The 23,651-nt window shown below is 46.1% G+C and overlaps 1 protein-coding gene across 5 annotated transcripts in view; it reads left to right on the top strand.

The window, feature by feature from the left end:
* Positions 1–23,651, top strand: part of SPTBN5 (spectrin beta, non-erythrocytic 5) — a 704,607-nt gene that overhangs the window by 66,405 nt on the left and 614,551 nt on the right. For all 5 annotated transcript variants that reach the window (XM_063947637.1, XM_063947638.1, XM_063947639.1 and 2 more), the window contains 3 exons: positions 342–468; positions 2,032–2,199; positions 8,608–8,724. In XM_063947637.1, the coding sequence (XP_063803707.1) occupies positions 349–468; positions 2,032–2,199; positions 8,608–8,724 (405 nt within the window). In that variant the 5' untranslated portion in view covers positions 342–348. The remainder of the gene's footprint in view (positions 1–341; positions 469–2,031; positions 2,200–8,607; positions 8,725–23,651) is intronic.

The following is a 23,651-nucleotide window of genomic DNA, read 5'->3' as shown; positions in this document are numbered from 1 at the left end:
TTGTTTGTACATAAGTTCAGCTGTCAATCACATCAATCTCATTAATCACATCACACATTTTGCAAGAAAGAAAAACATAGGGTTCTTCCACAGTTCCAAATACAATAAAAATTCCAGATAAAAAAATGAATAAAAAAACTGAAAATAAATAAAATCCAGTGCAAAACAGGAAAAGGTCTTTTAAAGCGATAACAGATATCCTTTCAGCTACTCATGGTACTGAGGTCTTTGAGAGCAATAAATTAACTGAATGAATAAATGACTTATCCAACTATTAATGCAAAAGATCTATATTCAAGCATTCTACTGTTCTAACAATTAGCTTGTTTTATTGTTCACAGGGTCATCATGGACGAGGAAGGGATAACTGACTATGAAAAGGGCCATATTAAAAAACTTCAGGAGCAGCGCATGCTTATGCAAAAGAAAACATTCACGAACTGGATGAACAACATCTACAGACAACATGTACATACAATACTCTCTATAAAATGTCTACAGTATATGTCTTACAGGGGCAGATGTAATAAGTCTGGAGAAGTGATAAAGCAGTGATAAGTGGAAGGTGATAACGCACCAGCCAATCAGCTCCTAACTGTCATTTTTCAAACCTGTAATGACTGGCTGGTGCGTTATTACCTTCCACTTATCACTGCTTTATCACTTCTCCAGACTTAATACATCTGCCCCATAGAGCATTATCACTTGTCTATATTACTATTCTGCTTGATATGGCAGTTCTATGGGAATGCTACTAATTTTCCAAAATGTTTGGTGTGTATATACTGTATGTTTGTATATATATATATATATATATATATATATATATATATAAAACTCTCTCTCTCTCTCTCTCTCTATATATATATATATATACTCATTTTATTTTTTGTATTATGCCTCGCCTAATCTACCCTAAAGATAACATTATCTGCATTAGGATATATTTCCAGTAATTTTGGTCATTATTTGATTGATGCCATTATCTACATCAGAAGAACCAAGTAGATAAACCTTTTTACAGAAGTGGGGTTTCCAAATTCAAAGATGAAGAAGATTATTCTTCACCCACCCGTCTATGAAAATGTTTTAGTAGATTTAATTATATTAGGGGTGTCTCTAGAGAATGGACGACAGTTGTCCTCCATAACCAGTTCTACCAGTGGCCTACAACACGAGGAGCCAACTCTAACCATCTGCCTGTACTACTACACATATCTTCCTTTGTCATGGGCTGGTGAGAAACTGGTTGGCAGGTAGATTTAGCTATATGGATTTATATAGAAAGTGCTTGTGACCATACTTCAGCACAGAGCAAGTGATTAGATGTTATTAGTTCCATCTATATATTGGCGGAGCTCACAACAATATGCACGTCACTAAATGCCCCCTTGCCTGCAGATATCTATGTGCCTTACATGCTGTAAGTCCTGCCCCATGTAGGAATCCTGTTGAGAACTTTGGAACAGAAGCTTGGCATGCCAAGTACAGATGATTTCATGTTTTGAAGAAATATTCCAGGTGGTAGTTGCTGTACAGATTGTGACCTCTGGACTGATAGGCCAATGACAGCCATAAATGTATTAAGAATTAGATTTATTTTTGCATGGCAATAAAGGTGGTAGACAAATAGTATTCTGGAATGCGATTCGTTATTGTGTACAATTAAGAGCATTACATTCCTGGAGTTAGTAGCCTGTGATTCCCTCCCTGATTGTTATCTATGCTTACAATGAACAAATACTACCTACAATTTACAACTGGACCTACAGTTATTTTGAGATAATCAACTGTGTTCTAACAAGGGCATCACTAAAATCAAGACGGTTAGTGTTACAATAGGACCGTATTGGGGAACACTGCTGTAATAGGGCTGTTTTTAACCCTTTGTAAATAAGTTTTACTTCTTGCTAAAAATCAATGTGTCATAATTGATGCCCATTGCTGTGCCCTATATATCTTAGGTACATCATCACTAATGTAGTCTTTGAGTAAATAAGTTTTTGTAATCATTTTTTTCCCCCCATACAGAACAGTATCCCAATTACAGATATATACATAGATCTATGTGATGGGTTGTACCTGCTACGCCTGCTGGAGTTCATTTCTGGGGAGCAGCTGCCTAAACCAGCACGAGGAAAGATGAGAGTCCATTTTTTGGAAAACAACAGCAAAGCTCTGGCCTTCCTGAAGTCCAAGGTCAGACATACAGGAATATACAGTATGTATAGGGTGCAAGTTTGTGAATCGTCGCAATCTCGGCTATTAAGCCTGTGTATTTAAAGTGCCAATAATTTAAAAGGTAAAATCAGGTTGGTTTTGTCTTTTAAATTATTACCGCTTTAAATCTGCAGACTTAATTGCAGAGATTGCGCCGGTTCATGGAACCCGCACCCTATTACACTTAACCTTTAAAAAACATTGTGGTGACCGTATCAAGTTTTCATTTTTACAATGCAAGTGAGTCTGTGAGTGCCAGGAAATATAGTATAACTCATCCCTACTATGAGATATAATCATATTATAGGATACCAAGGATTTCCGCTACCATATTATACAGGTCATGGAAGTCACGTGATTTTTTTTTTTTTATACAGTGTTTGACCAGAATTTTTTCATTTTTCATATTTTTATAAAAAAATATTTTATTATACTTACTGCTGCACAGTGGTTTTTCTCACTGACAGACTGTTCACCGAAAGTGGGTGGGACAGGAGTAATAATTATATGAAGTAGCACCACCCTTGTGTGTATTACAGTATGGTTGGTGCAATCTTTATAGAACCGACAAAGTATTACTGTAAAATGTAAATTACCAGGCACATTTCCTATTATGTCTTCACTGATCTTCTGGAACGTTGCTGTCATGGAATATATAGTATAATTCTGGCTTTGGAAGTAAACCAGTTAAATAATAAATGTAATTAAAAGTTTTTCCATGATTACGTTAGCTTGGCTTTCATTGAACTCATTTTAACATCTAAGACCTGCTATATATGTATGAAATATCTCCGACATACGAAAATAATGATCTTGCCATTTTCTGTTCACGTGTAGAGTTTTATAGGTCGGTGTCAGTGCCATTATTAAAGGGTACATTTTTTGAGGAACATAATGCAATGCTAAGCCGATATATATGGCAAGATGGTACCTGAATACTTGTGCCTGGTTAAACCAAACTTGGTGGTTCACAAACTTGGTGCCCAAGGCACCCTAACAGTCCAGGTTTTAAGGCTATCCATGCTTGAGCACAGGTGTCTCATGCCCCTTTTTCCACCTATGAGTACGGGTCGCAGCCGGGAGAATGACACGGGTGCTACCCGGCTGCGGCCCGTGCTCAGCCCCCTTTCCCTTTGCACTCGCCAACCTGGCATATTCCCGGGTTGGTGACGCTGCTAGTGACGCGGCAGGGGCGGCGCTGGGAGATCACATGATCTCCCAGCGTCGCCCTTCCTTACAGTGTAACCGGGAGCCGTGTCGCATCGACACGGTTTCCGCTTACACTACAACCCTACCCGGATCATTCCTGTGTCCTACCCAGGTATTTACCCGGGTAGGATTCACGGGTCACTTGATCAGTGTTTTTGCAGGGGGAATCTTTTCCACTTGCAAAAAACACGGGTAAATGCGCGCCCCTGTGCATTTACCCGTGTTTTTTGAGCTAGTGGAAAAGGGATATTAATGAGTACAGTACCTCAGATCATCTGATTTAACCATCTGTGCTCAAAATAGGATATCCTTAAAACTTGGACTGTTAGGGTGTCTTGAGGACCGAGTTAGGGAACCACTGGGTTAAACATAACTTCTGGTTTGATTTTGTTGTAGGTAACTATTTGTTCTGGAACTAAAATTTCCAGCATGGCCTGACAGCCACTTGCTGACATGACTTGCCCTGGGCAGCAAGAAAAATACCTCAAACTAGCTAAAAGGGGGCATAAGATGCCGCTGGCACAGCCCTACCCCCGCCAGTATAAATATTGTCATGGATACTGAGGGGTGGAGCTTCTTCCTCAGGCAGCCAGCACACTACTCAGCACCATTTTCTCGCTCTACTCGCTGGTCCTCTAACACGCTGGTCCTCTCCTCCCCTTCTGACAAGTACAGGGTGCTATAAAGGGGGGGCACAAAGCGATTGTGGTGCATTTGATAGTGTATATTACTATTTTAAAGCGTTTTTGGGCTGTGGACATACTGTGTTCACAGGCAATACTGGCGCCGGGTTTGTGAACTGGCTGCTCCTATCCTGTGTCCCTCTGACAGATTTTACTGGGGGTCTGTCCCCAAAATAAGTCCCAGTGTGTCTGTGAGTGTGGTGTACACGTGTGAGGCATGTCTGAGGCAGGGAGTTCCTCCCCGGAGGAAGCCATTTTAGGGACACAGAGTTGTAATGTGGTGGCGCTACTAGCACACCAAGAGCCTGCATGGGTGAAAGAGCTACGTGACAGTATGCATCTGATTAACCGTAGATTAGATAAATCTGAATCTAAGGCTGCATGCTGGAGAAAATCTGTGGAAGATGTGATTTTGTCAGGATGCTGTTATTCCTTATGCGGGCGGCCCCTCTGGGTCACATAAGAGACCATTTGCAAATGTTGTAAACACTGATACCGACACGGATTCTGATTCTTGTGTCGACAATAGTGAATCCAGAGAGATAGTTCATAAATTGGCAAAAAGTATACAATATATGATTGTGACTATAAGGGACGTGTTGGAGGTTACAGAAAGCACTCCTGTACCTCAGGAGAGAGCTTATTTATGTAAGGAAAAGAAAACCAAAGTCACGTTCCCTCCTTCACACGAACTAAATGCTCTGTTTGAAGGAATGTGGGTGAATCCTGATAAAAAATTTCGTATTGCCAAAAGGATTCACATAGCTTATCCTTTCCCGGTTGAAGACAGGAAAAAATGGGAGTTACCCCCTGTGTTAGACAGTGCACTTTCCAGGTTGACAAAGAAGGTAATTCTCCCTGCTCCTGGCACGGCTTCTCTTAAAGAGCTGGCAGACCGCAAAATGGTATACTGCTCAGGCCCACTATTGCCTGCGCATGGGTGAGTCGCGCTATTGAAAAATGGTCAGAAAGCATGTCATCAGAAATTGACACGATTGATAAAGATGAGATACTCCTTAAGTTAGGGAATATCGAGGACGCTGCCACCTACATACTGGAAGCAATGAAGGATATTGGACTCTTGAGTTCACAAGCCGCTACCATGGCAGTATCGGCTAGGCGGGCGTTATGGATTCGCCAGTGGAACGCGGATGCAGATTCCAAAAGAAACATGGAGGCTCTCCCATATAAAGGTGAGGCCTTATTTGGCGATGGCCTGGATGCGTTAGTCTCGGCGGCTACCGCAGGTAAGTCAACATTTTTGCCCTCTGCGCCTGCACCGGCAAAAAAGACCTATCACCCGCAAATGCAGTCCTTTCGGCCCAATAAATACAAAAAGGCGAGAGGTTCCCCCTTCTTTTGCAGGTAGGGGAAGGGGAAAGAAGCCCACACTGGCTCCAGGTTCCCAAGAGCAGAAGTCTACCCCTAATTCTGCCAAATCCCCAGCATGACGCTGGAACTCCCTTGCGGGAGGCCGCTCGGGTGGGGGCACGTCTCAAGCTCTTCAGCCAGGATTGGATTCTGTCTGGCCTGTCTCCCTGGGTGTTGCAAATAGTATCCCAGGGATACAACTAGAGTTTCAAGATGTTCCCCCATGCCGATTTTTCAAATCGACCTTGCCAGCTTCTCCGCCAGAGAGAGAAGCAGTAACAGCGGCAATCCAAAAATTATGTCAAGACCAGGTTATAGTCCTGGTACCGTTGTCACAACAAGGGCGGGGTTTTTATTCAGCCTCTTTGTTGTTCCGAAGCCGGACGGCTCGGTCAGACCGATCCTAAATGTAAAAGGTCTGAATTTCTTCCTGAAAAGATTCAAGTTCATGATGGAATCACTTCGGGCGGTGATTGCCAGTCTGGAGGAGGGGGACTACTTAGTGTCGGTGGACATAAAGGATGCTTACCTGCATGTTCCCATTTATCCTCCTCACCAGGCTTATCTGAGATTCGCGATTCAGGATTGCCATTACCAATTCCAGACGTTACCTTTCGGTCTCTCCACGGCGCCGAGGGTATTCACCAAGGTGATGGCGGAGATGATGGTCCTCCTTCGTCAGAAAGGAGTCAATATAATCCCTTATATGGACGACCTCCTGATAAAGGCGAGATCCAGGGAGCAGTTATTACAAAACATATCCCTCTCCCTGTCAATGCTCCAACAACACGGGTGGATCATAAATTACCCAAATTCACAGTTGGAACCGACGACAAGGTTGTCTTTCCTCGGGATGATTCTGGACACAGAAGTTCAGAGAGTATTTTTTCCGCAGGAAAAGGCTTTGGAAATCCAGAAAATGGTAAAACAGATATTCGGTTGTTGGGGAAGATGGTGGCGGCCTATGAGGCCATACAGTTTGGCAGGTTCCATGCCAGAGTATTCAGAGATACTGTTCCAGGTATGCACTGGTGACCCAGTGGGTGTTTTCGTCAGTGTATGTTTTCCCTCCACTTCCGCTGATCCCAAAAGTACTCAGGATCATAAGAAAGACAAGGGTTTGAGCAATCTTCATTGCCCCAGACTGGCCAAGAAGGGCTTGGTACCCAGATCTTCAGCAGTTACTCATAGGAGATCCTCGGCCTCTTCCTCCGCGGGAGGACCTGCTGCAGCAGGGGCCCTGTGTGTACCAAGACTTACCGCGGCTACGTTTGACGGCATGGCTGTTGAGCGCCGTATCCTAGCCAGGAAGGGTATTCCTATTGAGGTCATCCCCACCCTTATTCAGGCCAGAAAGGGAGTAACGTCAAAACATTACCACCGTATTTGGAGAAAACATGTGTCTTGGTGTGAATCCAAGAAAGCTCCTACGGAAGAGTTCACTTAGGACGTTTTCTCCATTTTTTGCAGGATCGTGAAAGGGGTTCTGCACATCCAGCCTCCATTCGTGCCTCCAGTGGCACCATGGGACCTTAATGTGGTATTGCAGTTCCTTCAATCGGATTGGTTTGAGCCTCTACAAAAGATAGAGTTGAAGTTTCTCACTTGGAAAGTGGTGATGCTTTTGGCATTGGTATCCGCAAGGCGGGTGTCGGAATTGGGGGCCTTGTCTCACAAGAGCCCTTACCTGATTTTACATGAAGATAGGGCAGAGTTGCGAACTCGCCAACATTTTCTTCCAAAGGTGGTTTCTGTTTTTCACATAAACCAACCTATTGCGGTGCCAGTAGTTACTGACACATTCACTGATTCAAAGTCTCTAGATGTGGTTAGAGCTTTGAAAATCTATGTTGCTAGAACAGCTTGTATACGGAAAACAGAGGCTCTGTTTGTCCTGTATGATCACAACAAGATTGGCTGTCCTGCTTCCAAGCAGACTATTGCACGTTGGATTAGAAATACGATTCAGCAAGCTCATACTACGGCTGGATTGCCGTTACCGATGTCAGTAAAGGCCCACTCCACTAGGAAGGTGGTCTCATCCTGGGCGGCTGCCCGGGGTGTCTCGGCATTACAACTTTGCCGAGCAGCTACTTGGTCAGGGTCAAACACATTTGCTAAGTTCTACAAGTTTGGCACCTTGGCCGATGAGGACCTAAAGTTTGGTCAATCGGTGCTGCAGGGTTATCCGCACTCTCCCGCCCGTACTGGAGCTTTGGTATAGAGTAGACCCCATGGTCTTGATGTCATCCCCAGCATCCTCTAGGATGTATGAGAAAATAGGATTTTGATAATCTACCGGTAAATCCTTTTCTCCTAGTCCGTAAAGGATGCTGGGCGCCCGTCCCAGTGCGTACTTTACCTGCAGTTTAGTTATTACAGTTACACAAGTTGTGTTATCTTGGTTTCAGCATGTTGCTGCAATTAGTTCATGCCTGTTGGCGTGTGTTATGTTGAATGCCATGCGTGCGGCATGGTTGAGGGTGTGAGTTGGTAGATATCTCACCACTAGTTAAGTAATTCCTTCCCTCGGAATGTCAGTCTCCCTGGGCACAGTTCCTACAACTGGGGTCTGGAGGAGGGGCATAGAGGGAGGAGCCAGTTCACACCCAATGAAAAGTGTTTAGAGTGCCCATGTCTCCTGCGGATCCCGTCTATACCCCATGGTCTTGATGTCGTCCCCAGCATCCTCTACGGACTAGGAGAAAAGGATTTACCGGTAGGTTATCAAAATCCAATTTTTTTGGTGGTGTTTTCTTCGTAAAGTGATGGGGAACCCCAATTAGTGCACTGCGTCCCCTCGCATGGCGAGCAAAGTTTTGGGCAGGTAACTATTCCCAATCGTAGCCCACATGGATCGTAAAGTATGAAAAAGTTAAAAAAAGTTCAGAAAAAAAAATTGTGAAAAACTCATGTTGACCTTTTTCCATGTCGACCTAGTACATGTCGACCCAGTGACCATGTTGACCTAGTGACCATGCCGACCTAATGCACGTCGACCAATAGTGGTCGAACTAATGACTGTCGACCTAAGTGATGCCGACTTAATGACCGTATCCCATACAACCTTTGCAAAACTACAAGAACACAAAACTTCATAATGTACTCTCTATTTTTATACCAGATGCCTGTGAAACTAATTGGGCCAGAGAACATTGTGGATGGTGATCGCACGTTAATTTTGGGCCTCATTTGGATTATTATCCTCCGCTTCCAGATAGCGTCCATCACTTTGGATAAGGTAAAAGTCATGTGACACTAGAGTACTCCAATCTCCAGCACTTTAGTCCTGTGACAGAAAAACTCAATATATTGGGGGTAATTCCAAGTTGATCGCAGCAGGATCTTTGTTAGCAATTGGGCAAAACCATGTGCACTGCAGGGTAGGCAGATATAACATGTGCAGAGAGAGTTAGATTTGGGTGGGTTATTTTGTTTCTGTGCAGGGTAAATACTGGCTGCTTTATTTTTACACTGCAATTTAGATTGCAGATTGAACACACCACACCCAAATCCAACTCTCTCTGCACGTTATATCTGCCTCCCCTGCAGTGCACATAGGGGGTAATTCCAAGTTGATCGCAGAAGGAAATTTTTTAGCAGTTGGGCAAAACCATGTGCACTGCAGGAGGGGGGGGGGGGGCAGATATAACATGTGCAGAGAGAGATAGATTTGGGTGTGGTGAGTTCAATCCCTGCAATCTAAATTGCAGTGTAAAAATAAAGCAGCCAGTATTTACCCTGCACAGAAACAAAATAACCCACCCAAATCTAACTCTCTCTGCAAATGTTATATCTGCCTCCCCTGCAGTGCACATGGTTTTGCCCAACTGCTAAAAAAATTCCTGCTGCGATCAACTTGGAATTACCCCCTTTGTCCCAAGGCACTGAGCAGTTACTTCAGCAGCTGCCGACGCAAGCCGCTAACAACCCAAATGTAAATAGTACAGCCCTAAACTGAAATTAGCAGCGCAAAGAAAAAACACCTGAAAATTATTATTATCGTTTGAGTGTTGAATTATAAAACCAATATAATAATCCATGTAGAACATATAATAAAATTGTAATACATATAGACATGCATAAACAGTAATCCACTACTGTGACCTAAAGTTATATGAAGTTATATAGATCCCCCAAGGAAAACACAGAGGTCCACATAAGAAACTCTGGCCCTCATTCCGAGTTGTTCGCTCGCAAGCGGATTTTAGCAGATTTGCTCATGCTAAGCCGCCGCCTACTGGGAGTGAATCTTAGCATCTTAAAAATGCGAACGATGTATTCGCAATATTGCGATTACACACCTCGTAGCAGTTTCTGAGTAGCTCCAGACTTACTCGGCATCTGCGATCAGTTCAGTGCTTGTCGTTCCTGGTTTGACGTCACAAACACACCCAGCGTTCGCCCAGACACTCCTCCGTTTCTCCGGCCACTCCTGCGTTTTTTCCGGAAACGGTAGCGTTTTTTCCCACACGCCCATAAAACGGCCTGTTTCCGCCCAGTAACACCCATTTCCTGTCAATCACATTACGATCGCCAGAACGATGAAAAAGCCGTGAGTAAAATTACTAAGTGCATAGCAAATTTACTTGGCGCAGTCGCAGTGCGAACATTGCGCATGCGCATTAAGCGGAAAATCGCTGCGATGCGAAGATTTTTACCGAGCGAACAACTCGGAATGAGGGCCTGTTTGCAAATGATAGAGCCCATGAAAATAACCATGGCGAGTTGCATAGCAAGGCTTACATATATTCAGGCCATAGAGTTAATGTGTGCTTGGGAATTTGTGTATGTACCATACTTGCCTACTTTGCTGACCCCTCCTCCGGGAGGAGGCCACGTTGTAGGCGCTTTGAGGCGTGGCCGGCGGCAAGATGGGCTGTCTGCGGGCGTGACCAAGAGGCAATGTGGGCTGTCCGGGCGGTGTCCGACAGGGAAGTGGGCTGTCTGGGGGCGTGCATAATGATTGCATCATCATGGCTTTGCCCCCGCTATACAGTGCCTAGAAAATAGGCACTGTATAGTGGGGGGGCGGAGCTACGAGGATGCGAATCGCATCATTGGATCCCCCGGACCGCCCACATGTTCTCTGCTGTGGGCGTTTGAGGGGGGGGGGGGGGGGGGGGGTACAGAGGAGCTGCAGGGAAAACGAGAGGCTTGCTCACCTTTCCAGGGGGCCGGTAGGGCCACCCAATTTTCGGGGAGCCACCCGGTCATTCCGGGAGGGTAGGCAAGTATGGCATGTACAGATATGTCTGCATACACCTAGTAGATATACACCATGTAACGCGAGGCGTCCAGGTGAAACCGAGGTCTACTAAAGTAGCGTACTGTCTTTTTCTTTACATTGTGCATCTTACACACACTGCAAATGCAGCAACATACCACTCATAGGGCCTGATTTAGAGATGGACGGAGTTCATACAGCAGCTGTGTCTTTGGATGCAAATGGCGCAGGAGGCATCTTGTGTAAACGAAATAGATGCCTCCTGCCGACTTCCGAGATCTGCTGCTGTGTCCGAAGACGCAGCATTGGATCACTATGCGCGAACGTCCGCCATCTGAGTGAGCCTCAGATTACTCAGGATGTCCGGGGAATTCACGCTGCCGGGGCCAGGACATCTGCTTTGGAGGATGCAGTCCCTGCCCTTGGCACACACACAAAACGGAGACGACACGCCCCTGTTTTGTGAAAGGTTTTTGTTTGAAGTTTCAGCCAAATATGATCTGAAGTGTTTTCAGGCAGATCTCAGTGCTGTCGTGTGTGCCCACATTGGGAAAACCATTTCTGCTGTCCAAAAAGTTACAGTAACTTGCAGTCTGTCAGGCCTTAATCACAAGTTTTGCTCTCTGACCATAAGCAGCTGTTGCTATAGACTACAACTAGTGTTCCTGCGTAGAACTGTCTTTTGTGTGATGATGAAATAAATATAGGTTTCAAAGTAGTTCATAGCAGCTATGAATGTGTCAAAATCTTTAATGTATTTGGCAAAATATAATCATTTTTGTATGTCCTGCATGGGGAACATATTTATATGTCTATTTATAGCTGTTATATTGCTGGCCTTGGCAACTTACAATGCTCACGTAAAGGGCCATACCACATAGGCTACAGTGAGAGAACTGATAGTCTTCCTCCATATCCTGATGGCAAAGCCTCCTGGCCAATGTTTTCAGGAGACATTTTTCTAGGACAATGTTTCCCATAACAGTTATCTACAGTATTGTCAGGGTCTGGAGTCTAACCATCGGTCCTGGCTCCCAGGGTCTCCCTGTTCAGGTCATGGCGGTGCTGCAGCGGCGTGCGGCCAGGTCCTACTCATGGTAGAAGATTGCAGTGTGTCTGGCAGAGTCAGCTGGTGTGAGGCTGAGCTCTGGGGCTCAGGAATCGGGGACTCAGAAGGGACACACTCCTTGTGTGTCTGCAGTTATGGGAGCCTCCATGTTGGAGACCAATGCATGCAGTGTAACCAAAAGCAGTGCCCTCTGTGGTTTCTCAGCCAATCCCAGTCAGCTTTCCCCTTTTAAAAGGGTCTGGATTCGAATCAAACACTGCCAGCGCTTTATGTTGCTCTTCCTAGAAGGTGCTTTAGCTCTGTGCTCCCGCAGACGGCCTTTTTGCTTGGTGCTCTGAGTCCCTGGAAATCTCCTGCTTCACTCTCCAGCACGATACTCAGCTATCCTCTGCGCTCTGGTTCCGAGTTCGGTTCCAGCATCACCTCCTGCGGCTGCCAGCTTGCCAGGTGGAAGCTGTGGGATATCTGGAGCTGTTGATGATTCCTACAGTTCTCTGTTCAGTATTCAGTTTCCACAATGTACTGTAAGTCTCTCAGTCACGTTGTCCAATTATCTAGAGTTCACAGTCCCAGTCTTTCAGTCACATTTTCCAAGTATCCAGAGTTCGCAGTCAAGTCTTCCAGTTGCATTTACCAAGTATTCAGAGTTTACACTTCAAGCCTTTCAGCCATGTTTCCCAAAAATCCTGTTCGTACAGACTGAGTTTTGCATCCATGATTTTCAAGTATCCAATTCTCCCAATCTGAGTCTTTCATCCACGATTTCCTAGTATCCAGTTTTTAATATCTACCAACCACCATTACAGCCTGAGCTGACACCTATGGCTTTATAAAGGACCCAAGCTAACTTCAGACATCATGGGGCACTAAGCAAGACACCGATTTGCCCCCCCCCCCCCCCCCTCCGTCCTCAAGAAATCCTCAGTCATCATCCCCCACACCAATTGTAGCAGACAGGCCCCCACTCATTGTGCCGCCCCCACTCAGTGTATGCTCCCCAATCTGCCCCCTGCCCGATTATAGCAGGTGAATGGTAGTTGTACTAGTGTACTTAAAGTCACACTGTGGGCATTGTGCACAGGTAGGTGCAGGCACCTGGCAGCTATCTAGTCACTGACAGCCTGCCAGAAGTATTCAGCCAGCCCAGCACTCAACATTTTTCGTCAGAAATCAGAAATGCCACCCCGACTCCATGAACTGTCGGGGGCCACCCTGGGACCCGCTGGGCCCTTGCAGCTTGGTTGCCTAGTTACATACAAAGAAAGGGCGCCCGTAGTCCTATACCTAAGAGAACTTCCTAATGCTGCACAATTCGGAAACAAAAAAAAGGGGGAGTTGCTGACCCCTCAAACAAAAACAAGGCAAAGAACCAATATGTGCGCAAAAGGATCACAATTAAAATATGATTTATTTAATTAATAATCCAATATTGGAAAAATTAAAGATAATAAAATCTTCAAAAATGACCTCACAAATATAATAATATAATGAATCTCACTATTACATTAAGACCATCTGAATCTCGTACATTAAAACAGAAAGAAATATATCAATCTTTCTAAAATGTAACATCTTAAACTAATAAAATTGTAACAATACAGAATGTATTCCCAGATTGCAATCTTACTTCGGTGCACCGACTCACTACCTTTATATTAATGTCCACACTGGCTGGCCAGCCTGTTTTGAATGAGAAATAAATGGCTAGCTGGAATTCATCCAAGAAATCCGTCAATAGGTATAGAGAATATCTGTAACACAGTTCCAGAGTATAGAAATTGAAAGGAAATCACCCTGCAATTAGAACCGCTTACATACCGTCCCAGCCAGGGAGCAAAGATGATTGGAAAGTGTTCCGTGCAGCTGAGCGGTACCTGATCTCCCGTGCTACCGAAATGGATGGCTGTTCACTGGAAGATGTTAATATCAGTGGACCGCTGTTGTCTCTCACCGGCACCCGCGCGTTCCAGCCAGGGAGCATAGATGATTAGAAAGTGTTCCGTGCTGCTGAGCGATACCTGATCTCCCTTGCTACCGAAATGGATGACTGTTAACTGGAGGATGTTAATATCGGTAAACCGCTGTTGTCTCTCACCAGCACCCGCACTAGTAATCGTGCCGGGATAACCCAGGACCTCCGCTGTCTCTGCTTTGTGTCACGGCATCCGCCGCGCTGCCTGGATGCTAGCCAGATGGCGCGGCTGGGTAATCCTTTAGAGCCGTAGTAAGATATACGGAGTCCCTTGCAGCGGGTTAAAATTATATGCTTATTACCCAGCAAAAGAGTAGTATTAGATGGTCCGAATAAGACCTCTGATGAAACGACCGGGGCTAATGGTCGAGAAATGCGTTAGGTGACGGCTTTGGAGTGACCTCTTATTCGGACCATCTAATACTGCTCTTTTGCTGGGTAATAAGCATATAATTTTAACTCGCTGCAAGGGACTCCGTATATCTGACTACGGCTCTAAAGGATTACCCAGCCGCGCCATCTGGCTAGCATCCAGGCAGCGCGGCGGATGCCGTGACACAAAGCAGAGACAGCGGAGGTCCTGGGTTATCCCGGCACGATTACAAGTGCGGGTGCCGGTGAGAGACAACAGCGGTTTACCGATATTAACATCCTCCAGTGAACAGCCATCCATTTGGGTAGCACGGGAGATCAGGTACCGCTCAGCTGCACGGTACACTTTCCAATCATCTATGCTCCCTGGCTGGGACGGTATGTAAGCGGTTCTAATTGCAGGGTGATTTCCTTTCAATTTCTATACTCTGGAACTGTGTTACAGATATTCTATATACCTACTGACGGATTTCTTGGATGAATTCCAGCTAGCCATTTATTTCTCATTCAAAACAGGCTGGCCAGCCAGTGTGGACATTAATATAAAGGTAGTGAGTCGGTGCACCGAAGTAAGATTGCAATCTGGGAATACATTCTTTATTGTTACAATTTTATTAGTTTAAGATGTTACATTTTAGAAAGATTGATATATTTCTTTCTGTTTTAATGTACGAGATTCAGATGGTCTTAATGTAATAGTGAGATTCATTATATTATTATATTTGTGAGGTCATTTTTGAAGATTTTATTATCTTTAATTTTTCCAATATTGGATTATTAATTAAATAAATCATATTTTAATTGTGATCCTTTTGCGCACATATTGGTTCTTTGCCTTGTGGTTGCCTAGTTGTTGCCTAGGCTTTGGTTGGTAGATGCTAGATCCAAGTGTCCTAAAGGACCTATGACATCAGGGGGAGGAGCCATGTCACCTGGGGGAGGAGCTAGGCCAGCAGGGTAGTTCCTCTACTATCCACGCCACCAACTACTACCATTAGTAACCCAGCGGCGAGCCACCGAGCCTGAAGCGTGGCGAGTGAAGCGAGCCCGCGAGGGTACATTTCAGGTACCCTGTTTGGACATGGCTCCTCCCCCTTGTGATGTGGCTCCGCCCCTGGTGACATCAGAGGTCCCTTACCCAACTTGGATTTAGAACCAACCGGCTTTGGTTGCCTAGTGGTAAATCCGCAATTGCACGGTGGTGAGTTTGCTAACTTAATTGCCAGAACTCATATAATGGAGTCACACTAAAGGCACTGATATATAGTCAATACAGTCACTGACTGAGGGGTGCAGTAATGGATCTTACAAGGAATGGGGGATGTGCTATAATCGGGGGGGGGGGGGGGGGGGTGATATATAATGCAGACACCCATACCTTATAGTACTTATTATTACACCCAACTACATTAGTGTTAACTGCATTACTGATTGTAGCAGCCTAGCAGGTGCCCCATATTACACCCCTCAGTCAGTGTGACTGTATTGATTATATCTGTGCCCCACTGATTGTAGCAGGCATCTCCCCTACACGATAGAACTTGAAATACAGTAAAATAGCATATTGATATATTGCATACTTGCCTACTCTCCCGGAATGGCCGGGAGGCTCCCGAAAATCGGGTGACCCTCCCGGCCCCCCGGAAGAGCAGGCAAGTCTCCCGATTCGTGGGGTCCCCCCTGCCCGTCCGCCCACTTAGTGTGTAAAGTGGGCGGTCCGGGCAGTTGATGACGCGATTCTTGCTGAATCGCGTCATCATAGCCACGCCCCCTGCAGTGTAATGCCAGTGATCGCGGCATTACAGAGCGGGGGGCGTGGCTTAAAAGAGGCATCGTCATGACCCCGCCCTTGCTCCGCCCCACCCTTTCTCCGCCCCATCCCGCCTCCGGCCCACCCCCTCCACGACGTCACAGCCTCCCCTGCCCGCCCTCTGAGCTGACCTGGCTGCTCTCTCCCGCAGAGAGCAGCCAAAATGTAGGTAAGTATGATATATCGCCAGTCAGTGTGTGCCTAACCCCCAGCCTTGATTGTAGCAGGAGGATGTTAGACACTGTACTTAAAATAACACCCCCACCCCCACCTGATTGGAATTTGAAGTAGGTGGATGTTATATAAAATTTAAAAAATCCTGTAATAAAGTACAATGGAAGACCTCATGTTTTGTTCTGTGCACATCCCAGCTCCTCTCTCTAAGCATCTGATGTTATACACACGTGTCATTACTGGTCACACGCACAGTACTGCAGGACTGGAGTCTGGAGACACAGGCATGCGCTGGAGCCGGCACCCAACAGCTGTGTAATCACTGACAGCCTGCCCAGAGTATTCAGCCAGCTCTCTGGCAGTTTCAGTGAATCTCGTGGACCGCCGGAAATGCCCTTTATACATACTTCTCAGCCAGTGCCAGATTAAGGTCCACATGGGCCTGGAGCTGAAATTTATGAAGGGCCTGTTGTCTGCCACCATAAGGGGTGTGACCAGTGTCACGGGGTGTAACTAATGATGTGAAGGGCATGACCAGTGTTTAGGGAATTATCTGTGCAGGGGGTGTGGCTAGCACCATGATGGGCATAGCTACCGCCTACCTTTAGCCACCTCAATGTCCCCTCTCTTCACATATTACTATATATATACACATATACAGAGAGAGAGAGAGCGAGCAGGGGATCGGCGGCACTCACAGCAGAATACAAGATGACCTCCTGACGAAAATTTCTAAATGAAATTGAAACGTTGAGAAAGGTAGTTGCCCGAGTTCGTCTTTTATTCTGCTGTGAGTGCCGCCAATCCCCTGCTCTCTATATGTTAGATACAGGAAGGCACCCAGCCGTTGCTATCAAGAGGTGGTAGGTGCTGAATACCTGGAGGATATTATATATAGTTCAAGAAATCCAGCACTCTGGTTTAAATGAGAATTGCCCCAGTGCCATCCACAGTTGATATAATAATAGAGGTGACAATGAAGGCGGCACTCATATGGACTTTCAAATATAATGTAAACAGCAACAGCAAATACTGCAGATTCTAACATTTCAGAAGTTTTAGTCCGTCTTCATAGAACAATTAATAAGTGTAAGGAGCTTATCTAAATAGATCCCAGCACCAGTGAGAATGAAACGGTAGAATCTATTTTCTGTTGCAGTTTGCATTATTATATTTGAAAGTCCGTATGAGTGCCGCCTTCATCGTCACCTCTGCTATATATACACACATTTTGGTAGGCTGATAGTAGACTGATAGTAGTCACCTATTGTGATAGGCACATATCGCACCACCTTTGTGCAGACACAGGTGTAAATATTGCTGCCTGTGCTACACTACCTTTCCCACCACCCACTTGAATACCTTTCACCCATCAATCAATGCTGTATACAGAACATCTTACCTACTACTACTTCCAGATACCTTCACTCAAATGCTGAAATACCCCTCCTTCACCATTACTCCATGACCCCATACTAAAGCCACTGAAATACCCCTCACTCACCACCACTCCCTAGCCCCATATTTAACCATCTTTAGCTCATCTCATGACCACTCCCTGACCCTGTAACTGACACACTGATATATATCTTGCTCACCATCATGCCCGGACCACATAACAGACACACAAATACCCATCACTCACCATCATGACCTGACCACACAGCAGACACACAAATACCCATCACTCATCATCATGCCCTGACCACACTGCAGACACACAAATACCCCTCACTCACATCATACCCTAACCACACAGCAGACACACAAATACCCCTCACTCACATCATACCCTAACCACACAGCAGACACACAAATACCCATCACTCACCATCATGCCCTGACCACATAACAGACACACAAATACCCATCACTCACCATCATGACCTGACCACACTGCAGACACACAAATACCCCTCACTCACATCATGCCCTAACCACACAGCAGACACACAAATACCCCTCACTCACATCATACCCTAACCACACAGCAGACACACAAATACCCCTCACTCACATCATACCCTAACCACACAGCAGACACACAAATACCCATCACTCACATCATGCCCTGACCACACAGCAGACACACAAATACCCCTCACTCACATCATACCCTAACCACACAGCAGACACACAAATACCCATCACTCACATCATGCCCTGACCACACTGCAGACACACAAATACCCCTCACTCACATCATGCCCTAACCACACAGCAGACACACAAATACCCCTCACTCACATCATACCCTAACCACACAGCAGACACACAAATACCCATCACTCACCATCATGCCCTGACCACACTGCAGACACACAAATACCCCTCACTCACATCATGCCCTAACCACACAGCAGACACACAAATACCCCTCACTCACATCATGCCCTAACCACACACCAGACACACAAATACCCATCACTCACCATCATGCACTGACCACACAGCAGACACACAAATACCCCTCACTCACCATCATGCACTGACCACACTGCAGACACACAAATACCACCATCACTCACCATCATGACCTGACTAGTGTTCACTCTAGGTGTCTTTTACAGGGCGCTGCGCCCTGCCCCTTTTTTAGACACCTGAATGCGCCCTGCCCGTTTCTGTGCGCCCTGCCGCCCCGCACTTTGCTGCCCGCCTGACCCCGCCACGCAGCCGTAGCCAGCCGTGCGCCGCAGGACACATTGAACACACTGTAGTAATCACACGGAGCGTCTCCCTGCATGAGAGACCTCCGCGGCCCGCCCCGCCCGTCCTTAGCTGTCAGTCGCCGCAGCTCTCCTCCTCTGCGAGCAGACTATAGGTCTGCTCGTGATCTGGTGAGACAGGAGGGCTGGGTTTGCCTCTCCCGCCGATGCAAACCCATCCCTCCTGTGTGGATGAATGTTTAAAAGGAGACGCCAGGGAGGATCAACAGGACGCCATTTTTAATGCCGCTCCGCAAGTGTGGCGGGGTGAATCAGCGCTCCCCCTCTGTGTCCTGGGCTATATTTAACATGTAAGTACTGCAGTTGTAAACTTGTCTGAGCCTGAAGTGCTGGAGTACCAGTGTTGTATACCTGTTGCCAGACCTCATCCTGTCTCTGACCCGCTATTGCCTGTGCCAGGGTGGAGAGATCAGCTCTGCCCTGGATCCAGCACTGGCCTCTGCTCTAATTTATTACATGCCTGGTTTGAACTGCTATTGTCTGTCCTCTTTGTTGGACACCTGTTGATCCTAGCTATCCTTTTGCGAGCCTTTAATACTGTTGGATACGTGGGACGTGCCGTGGACTCACTGTATTCAGCCCCCTATTGTCAGGTGCCCCCAGCATGGCTTAACATTTATTATTATTTATATATCGTCTATTTGTGCTGCCATCACACTGTCACACTCTGCTTATGTAAATCCCACCCCCACAGAAACCTTTACATGTTCTTCCATTCTGCTGCTTGGTGGCTGCCATGAAGTTGGACGTTTATTCTCCATGAGCTGAGAACGTTCTGTGATAAGTGATCTCTCCGCTAGTGCTTGGTCTGCTCAGTTGACATCTGCACGGATTCCTCCAGAGCAGTACATGATAGTTTACTTATTAAAGTCGGTGATATGGGATGGGAATGACATTCACATAAATATGGCAGCATGCAGCGATAAAAATGTGAATGATTTTCTGTGGAAGAAAAAGTTGTTTTTAAAATGCAGCAAAATGAGAATCCTGTTTGTCATTATATAGTTATTTTGTTTTAATTCTATTTAAAGCTGGGGTAGGGCAACTAAATGTAAATTCAGGAGCAGGTCAAATTTATGGGTCCGAGGGATCTTGTAATGAGCCAGGTAACTAGGCTTGCCCTCAAGTAAAAATGGCTGCCTGGAGTGTGGTGCGACGTCTTATGGGGAAATGTCAGCCCACATCATGCAGAGTTTCCATACCATGTTGGGGTTAGTGGGTACAGTTATAATGCCCCCCTCATCCCTTTGCGCCCTTGGTTGTTTGGATTTTGTCCACTCCTGACTTACAGGTCTTGTGTTGTCTGTTAGGTGTCTACATCAGTCGTTTCCAAACTTTTTTGAATCACAGTGTCCTAGAATATCAGAATTTTTTTCACGCCACCCATAGGCCAAAAATTTCTAATTGAGAAATTTAGAAAGAAATATTACATTAAGTAGATTGCGTTTATATGTCATTCTTAGGGTCAGTTGTGTGGTGAGGGACGATATTTGCTTCTGTTTGGCCACATATTTTATGACTGGCAGCCATCAGCACTGGTTTTGCCTATTATATTGACCCTGAATAATTTGAATTGGCCCTGGACCACCAACCCAGGGCACCCCTGCAAGTGTCCCGAGGCACCCCAGGGAGTCACGGCACACAGTGTGGGAACCTCTGGTCTACAACGTCATGTGCTTGAACTTGGATTGTGTATATACACGTGTCGTGTGTCTGAGTTTATTTGCAGGTGTTCACTTTTCACAGCCAGGATTCATTGTTTATCTAAAGCTGTGTCACACCCATTGTTCAGGCTCCAGAGCCCTTGACAGGTCGCTGACTACCAGGGAGAGTCCCTACCACAGAACAGGGAGTAAAAGGAGCTAACATAGGAACAGGCCAGAACACACGGCCTATCCTGTATTTTACACCATGCAGTCCACCATTTTTAGTTAAGACAACTGTCTAAGCATTACAGTATGGACATAATCGTGCCCTCCCGAATGAAAAATGTGCCTTCCCGAATGAAAAATGTGCCCTCCCCGTGATCAGCACCCTGCCCTAAAAAATTCCTAGAGTGAACACTACCCTGACCACACTGCAGACACACAAATACCCATCACTCACCATCATGCCCTAACCACACAGCAGACACACAAATACCCATCACTCACCATCATGCCCTGACCACACTGCAGACACACAAATACCCCTCACTCACATCATGCCCTAACCACACAGCAGACACACAAATACCCCTCACTCACATCATGCCCTAACCACACAGCAGACACACAAATACCCCTCACTCACATCATGCCCTAACCACACAGCAGACACACAAATACCCATCACTCACCATCATGCCCTAACCACACAGCAGACACACAAATACCCATCACTCATCATCATGCCCTGACCACACTGCAGACACACAAATACCCCTCACTCACATCATGCCCTAACCACACAGCAGACACACAAATACCCATCACTCACCATCATGCCCTAACCACACAGCAGACACACAAATACCCATCACTCACCATCATGCCCTAACCACACAGCAGACACACAAATACCCCTCACTCACCATCATGCCCTAACCACACAGCAGACACACAAATACCCATCACTCACCATCATGCCCTAACCACACAGCAGACACACAAATACCCCTCACTCACCATCATGCACTGACCACACAGCAGACACACAAATACCACCGTCACTCACCATCATGCCCTGACCACACTGCAGACACACAAATACCCCTCACTCACATCATGCCCTAACCACACAGCAGACACACAAATACCCCTCACTCACATCATGCCCTAACCACACACCAGACACACAAATACCCATCACTCACCATCATGCACTGACCACACAGCAGACACACAAATACCACCATCACTCACCATCATGCACTGACCACATAACAGAGACAAACATACCCTTTCCAAGATCTGATAAAAAGAGAAAACACCTAAAGAAAATTGTATAACATTTTAATTTCTTAAATTACCCTACCTCTCAATGGACCGGTTGTTATTCATCCCTCCTCCCACCGGATGTATTAAACAGAAGCTTCTTAGTTTGAGCTGTTGCTATTATTCAACACTGGCCTGGGACACAGAATTAGCCCAATTTAAAGGGAGAGGGGTTCATAAAAAGCAACAAAGAAAAAAAAAGAAAAAGAAAAAAATAAGAATTTACTCACCGGTAATTCTATTTCTCGTAGTCCGTAGTGGATGCTGGGAACTCCGTAAGGACCATGGGGAATAGACGGCTCCGCAGGAGACTGGGCACATCTAAAGAAAGATTTAGGACTATCTGGTGTGCACTGGCTCCTCCCCCTATGACCCTCCTCCAAGCCTCAGTTAGGACACTGTGCCCGGAAGAGCTGACACAATAAGGAAGGATTTTGAATCCCGGGTAAGACTCATACCAGCCACACCAATCACACCGTATAACTCGTGATAGGAACCCCGGTTAACAATATGATAACAAAAGGAGCCTCTGAACAGATGGCTCGCAATAACAACCCGATTTGTGTAACAATAACTATTTACAAGTATTGCAGACAATCCGCACTTGGGATGGGCGCCCAGCATCCACTACGGACTACGAGAAATAGAATTACCTGTGAGTAAATTCTTATTTTCTCTGACGTCCTAGTGGATGCTGGGAACTCCGTAAGGACCATAGGGATTATACCAAAGCTCCCAAACGGGCGGGAGAGTGCGGATGACTCTGCAGCACCGAATGAGAGAACTCCAGGTCCTCCTCAGCCAGGGTATCAAATTTATAGAATTTTGCAAACGTGTTTGCCCCTGACCAAGTAGCAGCTCGGCAAAGTTGTAAAGCCGAGACCCCTCGGGCAGCCGCCCAAGATGAGCCCACTTTCCTCGTGGAATGGGCTTTTACAGATTTAGGCTGCAGTAGTTCCACCGCAGAATGCGCCAGCTGAATAGTGCTACAAATCCAGCGCACGATAGTCTGCTTAGAAGCAGGAGCACCCAGTTTGTTGGGTGCATACAGGATAAACAGCGAGTCAGTTTTCCCGACTCCAGCCGTCCTGGAAACATAAATTTTCAGGGCCCTGACTACGTCCAGTAACTTGGAATCCTCCAAGTCCCTAGTAGCCGCAGGCACCACAATAGGCTGGTTCAAGTGAAACGCTGATACCACCTTCGGGAGAAACTGAGGACGAGTCCTCAACTCTACCCTATCCATATGGAAAATCAGATAAGGGCTTTTATAGGACAAAGCCGCCAATTCTGACACACGCCTGGCCGAAGCCAGGGCTAACAGCATGACCACTTTCCACGTGAGATATTTCAAATCCACAGTCTTAAGTGGTTCAAACCAATGTGATTTCAGGAACTCCAAAACCACATTGAGATCCCAAGGTGCCCCTGGGGGCACAAAAGGAGGCTGAATATGCAGAACTTCTTTGACAAAAGTCTGAACTTCAGGCAGTGAAACCAGTTCTTTCTGGAAGAAAATCGACAGGGCCGAAATCTGGACCTTAATGGACCCCAATTTGAGGCCCAACGTCACCCCTCTTGCAGGAAATGCAGGAATCGACCCAGTTGAAATTCCTCCGTTGGGGCCTTCCTGGCCTCACACCAAGCAACATATTTCCGCCAAATGCGGTGATAATGTTTTGCGGTGACATCCTTCCTGGCTTTGATCAGGGTAGGGATGACTTCCTCCGGAATGCCCTTTTCCTTCAGGATCCGGTGTTCAACCGCCATGCCGTCAAACGTAGCCGCGGTAAGTCTTGGAACAGACAGGGCCCCTGCTGCGGCAAGTCCTGTCTGAGCGGCA

This window comes from Pseudophryne corroboree, chromosome 12 (genome assembly GCF_028390025.1).
Source record: "Pseudophryne corroboree isolate aPseCor3 chromosome 12, aPseCor3.hap2, whole genome shotgun sequence".
NCBI classification, from domain to species: Eukaryota; Metazoa; Chordata; class Amphibia; order Anura; family Myobatrachidae; genus Pseudophryne; species Pseudophryne corroboree.
Note: the sequence above shows the minus strand (reverse complement) of the source record. Positions and strands in the feature narration are given on the sequence as shown.